At 46.9% G+C, this 6,416-nt stretch overlaps 1 protein-coding gene across 1 annotated transcript; it reads right to left on the reverse strand.

Annotated features, from left to right (window-relative positions):
- Nucleotides 1–413: 413 nt before the first annotated feature.
- Nucleotides 414–2,301, reverse strand: Eid2b (EP300 interacting inhibitor of differentiation 2B). The gene has a single exon (XM_008853967.2). It carries the CDS (start codon nucleotides 2,058–2,060, stop codon nucleotides 1,608–1,610), a length of 453 nt encoding a protein of 150 aa, XP_008852189.1. The 5' UTR covers nucleotides 2,061–2,301; the 3' UTR covers nucleotides 414–1,607.
- Between the last annotated feature and the right edge of the window lie 4,115 nt (nucleotides 2,302–6,416).

Genomic DNA, 6,416 nt, shown 5'->3' on the forward strand with positions numbered 1-6,416 from the left:
AGAATTTGGGACGTAGAGGAAGGAGGATCAGGAGTTCAATGTCAGCCTGAGCTACATGAAAATATGTCTCACCTTCCTCTCCCCCCTAAAAAAGAGCCTGAAGAGATGGTGTACTGGTTAAGAGTGTATAATTACTGCTTTTGCAGAGGACCCAGGTTTGCTTCCCAGCACCCACATGGCAGCTCACAACCACCTGTACTTCCTCTTCTGGCCTCTGTGGATACTGCACACACATGCATACATACATGCATGTAAGCACTCACACATAAAATGTAAATCTTAAAAAAATTTTTTGAAACAATCCAGATGCCCAGAAGATAACTAGTTAAGATACAGCCTTATGTTGCATTTAAAACAAAACAAAACCCTATAAAAACACTTCCAAGTGAAAACATAAAAACTCAAGATGCTGATAGAGGTATATATTACTTTAATTTTTTCCACATTTGTGGGGGGAGGGCAAGCAAAGTGGAGGTCAGAATACAGGGGAGTGGGTTTTCTCTTTCCACCATGTAGGTCCTGGGGACTGAACTCAGGTTATCAGACTTGGCAGCAAGCACTGTTACCCACAAAGCCACCTCCCCAGCCCCACCTTTATTTAGAAAGAGAGAAAAGTGCTGGAAAGTGCAAGGCTCTGGGTTCCATCTTCAGTAAGGGGGGGATCTAGATTGGTGTCAACTTGTATATGCATTGGAAAGCTGTTTTAAAAAGCATACAGAAAACAAAACCCACCCCAACCCAAATCATTAAAGATGATACTTGGTTAGTTTCCAATTTAGCAGACAGAAAAGAGCTTAACTTTTTCTACCATCTCTTTTGATAGTCTTGAGTCTTATGACTACACATATAATCTAGCATAAAATAGAAAGTTTAAATATTAACTAAAACAAAACTATTCCCATATGGATGCAATTGCACATGGCCTTGAAAATATATTCATCTCACAACATATACACGATTTTTTTCCTAACCGAATATTTACATCTGCAGACCATCAAACACAAACACACAAAGCTGTCCGCTGACAATGAGATAACCCCAAATTGTGATATTTCAAGTCCTCTAAACAGTCCCCAATTCTATTAAAACTGAGGCACAACTGTGTGGAACAACTGTGTCTCTTCTTTCCCCATCTTGGTTAATTTTTATGGGTTTATTCATTTGCAGGTTTCATTAGCCTTGAGCTTTGCAAAGCCATCCTTCATGATGAAGGAGCTTCCATAAATTAAGGGGGAGAAAAAAAAAGATCGCTAAGGGCCACAAAGTGGAAGTTGGAAGAGTATTCTTTGCCTGCCAGCTTCAAGTCTTGAAGTGTCCATTTCTCTCTCTGGGTGTGCCTCCTCCCTCCGGGTGCATGGCTGTATTCTGGCTTCTTGTTTCCCGCCTAATGACAATTGCCCAGTCTTGGCCTTTGATCCTAAGAGTCACCTGCCTTTCCTGGCCACCCGATCTTTTAAAATTTTATTTTTATTTGTAAAATACGGAGTCTCATGTAGCCCAGGCTGGCCTGGAACTCGCTCTATAGTCGAGGATGACCTTGAACTCCTGATCCTCCCAGCTGCCCCCTGGGATGTTGGGATGCCAGGTGCGCGGGGCTTGTCCCTGATTCACTCAGGCCCGCGAGCGTCGGGGGCGGTCAGGGCCAGGGTGAAGGCGCGGGCGTGGGAGTCCATCTGCGGGGGGTCGGCGTCGAAGGCCGCCTCGCGGGCCCTGCAGCCTTCCACGAAGAGCCGGCGGCGCTCCTCGATGTCGCGGAGCAGCCTGACGGGGATCAGGGGGGTGCTGTGCAGGTAGTGGTGGAACATCCGCTGCTCTTGCAGCTCTAGGAAGCGGAGCGGGCAGTGCATGTGCGGCACCGCCATCAGCCCCGCGACGCCGCCCGGGACCAGCCTGGGAGCCAGCCCTGGGGCCCGCGCCATGGCTCGGGCGGCGCCAGCCGGCGGGCCTTGCTGGGCCTCGGGGACCCGCCTCCCGCCGCCGCCTCCCGGCGGCAGGGCGTCGCTAACGCCATTCAAGGTGCTCATGTCCGGGATCCCGCTGTCTCCCGGCAGCTCGGACATCTCCGACCGGTGGGTCCGTCAGGTCAGCACCGAGTGCCTGCACAGCAGCGGAGGGTATCGGCTCCAGCGGCAGGTGGAAGGAGTGCGCACGCGCCGGCCTCAGCGCGCTCCAAAACGTTGCGCTCGCGCGAAACGCTGTGCGCATGTGTGAGCAGCGTGTGTTGGTCTCGGGCGCCCCCTGGCGGTATTAGGTGCAATTACGGGTATGGTTGACTCTGGGATCTAAACACAGGGATGGTGCTACATTAAGAAGTACATATTGCCGGGCGTGGTGGCGCACGCCTCTAATCCCAGGACTTGAGAGGCAGAGGCAGGCGGATCTCTGTAAGTCAAGGCCAGCCTGGTCTACATAGTGAGTTCCAGGACAGATGGGGGCTACAGGGAGACCAAAGGTTAAAAAATTCTTTATCTGAAATGACAGCAATGAGAATAAATGCAGATGCTTTAGGGCCTGGCACTGTGGCACACACCTTTAATCCTAGCACTTTTAGTCCGGGTGTCGTGGCACACACCTTTAATCTCTTGGGAGGCACAGGCAGATGGATCTCTGTGAGTTTGAGGTCAGCCTGGGCTGTAGCAAGGGGAAGCAACTAAGTTCAGGTGTTTAACCTTGAAGCCGGCTGTTTTTCTAGCTGTTGAAGTTTAAAGTGGCTGCTTTATACAAAATGAAGTTATTTTGGCTATTGCAATTTGGGGAACTCCATTTGGGGCCATCACACCAGGACAGCTGGAGTTACAGGGAGACCCTGTCTCAAAAAAGACTCTCTCTCTCTCTCTCTCTCTCTCTCTCTATATATATATATAAATACATATATAGTTGGAAAGTCATTAAGAGCAGTGATTGCTCTTGCAGAGAACACAGGCTCCATTCCCAGCACCCACATGAGAGATAACAACTGTCTATAACTCCAGTTCCAGGGGAATCTGATGCCCTCTTCTGACCTCTGAGGGCATTGCAGGACATGGGTGCACTTACATGCAGGCAATACACTCATATATATAAAAATAACAATTTTTTTTTTGTCTTTTTGAGACAGGGTCTCCTTGTAGCCCCAGCTGGCCTGGAATTCACTATGTAGACCAGGCTGGCCTTGAACTCACAGAGATCCACCTGCCTCTGCTTCCCGAGTGCTGGGACTAAAAGCATGTGCCACCATACCTGGCTTATAAAATAACAAATTTTTTTTTTGTCTTTTTTTTTTCAATGAGACAGGGTCTTCCTGTAGCCCCAGCTGTTCTGGAACTCACTATGTAGACCAGGCTGGTCTCGAACTCACAAACACCCGCCTGCCTCTGCCTCCCAAGTGCTGGAATTAAAGGCGTGTGCTACCACACCCAGCCAAAATAAAAAAATATTTTTAAAAATAGACAACAGAGCTGGGTGTGGTGGGGGCACACCTGCAATATCAGTATTTGGGAGGTAGAGGCAGGAAGATGAGGCGTTCAAGGTCATCTTTAGCTACATAGTGAGTTCTAGGCCAGCCTGGACTATGTGAAAACTTATCTCCACAAACCAAATAAACAGTGTGTGAACACTATAATTTGCATCCATCCAACAGGATATGGCAAAATGGTGGGGTATTAGTCTGGTGATCACAGCTTACCTGATGGAGTTAGACCATTCCCAGCTGGTTTTGAAGAAATTATATCAAGGAGGTCAGAAGAGGGCATCAGATCTCCTGGAACTGGGAATTGAACCTGGGTCCTGTGCAAGAGCAGCCAGTGCTCTTAACCACTGAGCCATCTCTCCAGTCATGTGATAAAATTTTTTTAAACAAAGTGTTTGTTAACCGTAACAAGCCCTAGGTGGGAAATGTGGAAGCCAGTGTAGGGCCTGCAGCTACACTGAGCCACTTCTGACTTAGGGCAACACAGTCAGGACCTCAAAGCTAGGCTGTTGCCAATCACAGTAAGCCCCAACTGCCCAACTGCCCACATAGAAACCCCCAGGAAAGCAGACCTTTAGAATGTCTTGCTGTTTCTCACTGACTCACCCACTGCAGTGGTACCACAGTACAGCTAATAAACTTTGCTTCTGCCTTCTCATGTCTGTTGAATACATTCACAGCTGGCATATCACCAGCCTGTCAACGCTATCTCCAAATTGCAGCAGCTGGGCCTGGTGGCTCAAACCTGTAATCCCAGCTACTTAGGTGGCTGGGTCAGGAGGACTGAAAGTTCAAAGCCAACTTGGGCTACAGAGTGAGTTCAAGGCTAGTCTAGGCAACTTAGTGAGACCCTGTCTCAAAATAAAAAATAGCTGGGTTTGGTGGCACAGCCTTTAATCCCAGCACTTGAGAGGCAAAGGCAGGCAGATCTCTGTGAGGTTGAGGCCAGCCCGGTCTATATAAATTCCAGGCCAAGTGCAGGGAGACCTTGCCTCAAAAAAAAAAAAAACAAAAAACAAAAAAAAACAAACAAAAAAAACACAAAAACCCACCAAAAATAATAAAAAAATAAAAATAGGGGGCTAGAGAGGCTGCTCAGTGGTTAAGTACACTGGTTGCTCCTGCAGATGACCCAGGTTTGCTTCCCAGCACCCACATGGTGGTAACTCCTGTAACTCCAGTTCCAGGGGATCCAGTGCCCTCTCCTGGCCTCCACGGGCATTGTACTGCACTTGATGCACTTACACAAGCAGACTAAACACTCATACACAGAAGAAAAAAAAAAAAGGGTCCACATAATAGGAGGTGGTTGTATAGCAATTTCCTGAGATAAAATAAGCCCTTGACACAGGATGTTAAAAGGGAGGTAAACGTCAGAATATGGACCAAACGTTCCATCCTGTAGGGAAGTCCCTGAAATGTTCAGATTCACTAGGCCCCAAGTATTATTTCACAATTAACCTACCATGATCACCTTCATGGATTCTGGGTTGGCTTTGTTTCTTTGAGACAGTGTCTTGCTACACAGCCCAAGCTGGCCTCCAATTCAGTCTCTTCCTGCCTCTGCCTCACGAGTGCTGGGATTACAGGTGTGTATCCTCATGCCCAGCACCTTCACAGACTGACAAAATTCAACAACCATTTTTTAAAAGATTTTTTATTTATGTGTATGTGCCTGTGTCTGTGTGAGTATATGTTTACATGGATACATGTATTGTGTGCCCTTGTAGCCCCAGCTGACCTGGAACTTGCTATGTAGACCAGGCTGGACTTGATCTCATAGAGATCTGATTGCCTCTACCTCCTGAGTGCTGGGATTAAAGGCGTGTGCTACCATGCCTGGCATATTTTTTTTTTTTTTTTTTTTTTTTTTTTTTTTTTTTGGTCTTTTTGAGACAGGATCTCCCTGTAGCCCCAACTGTCCTGGAACTCACTATGTAGACCAGGCTGGCCTTGAACTCACAGAGATCCACCTGCCTCTGCCTCCTGAGTGCTGTGATTAAAGGCGTGCACCACCATGCCTTGGCATCTTTTTTTTTTTTTTTTTAATTATGGAGTTATGTACAGTTGTTGGCCACCATGTGGGTGCTGGGAACAGAACCCATGTCCTTTACAAGAGCAACCAATGCACTTAAATGTTGAGTCATCTCTGCAGCCCCTCAACAACCATTCTTGACAACACAAACATGCAAGTGCATACACATACACACGGACTAGATGGGTGGATATGGAAAGAATTTGTACAAGTCAGGACAAGGTACTTCATGTATCACTTACATTAGACAGAAGACAAGCCAAGGAACTAAGAGAGAAGTCAGAGGGCTTGAGAGATGAACAGAGTAATGGCACTTGCCACACCCAGCATCCACATTTGCCTGTGGATTTGTGGGAGACAGAAGGATCCCTAGGGCTTGCTGGCCACCAGCCTAGTTCCAGGTTCAGTGAGAGACTGCCTCAAGGGAAAAAGGTGGGGAGTGACAGTGTCCTTCTCTGGGCTCCACAAGTGTGTGCATGGACACACCCACTAGTACACTCCTATGTATACTACATATACAAGAATCAGAGATATGAAAAAATATAAGAGCAAAATTATCACTGTGAATATAACTAATTCTAATACCTCACCTCAACTTGAATCATTTGAAAAACTATGAACACTAAGATATTAATAAACTGTAAATGTGCAAAAGCCAATTATTTTTTAGTAGATAATAGGAATAATCCCATTAAAGATATTTTAGGAATAGCCAGGCAGGGTTGGCGCATGCCTTTAAACCCAGCACTTGGGAGGCAGAGGCAAGTGGATCTCTTGAGTTCAAGGCCAGTCTGGTACACAGTGTTTCAGGCCAGCTGGGGCTACAGGGCCAAAAAGACAAAACAAAAACAAAAACAACTCCTCCCCACAAAAAACCAAAACCAAACCAAAACACATAAAGGCTGGAGAAATAACTCAGTGGTTAAGAGCACC

Source organism: Nannospalax galili, unplaced genomic scaffold, assembly GCF_000622305.1.
Source record: "Nannospalax galili isolate Female #2095 unplaced genomic scaffold, S.galili_v1.0 scaffold886, whole genome shotgun sequence".
Taxonomy (NCBI): Eukaryota; Metazoa; Chordata; class Mammalia; order Rodentia; family Spalacidae; genus Nannospalax; species Nannospalax galili.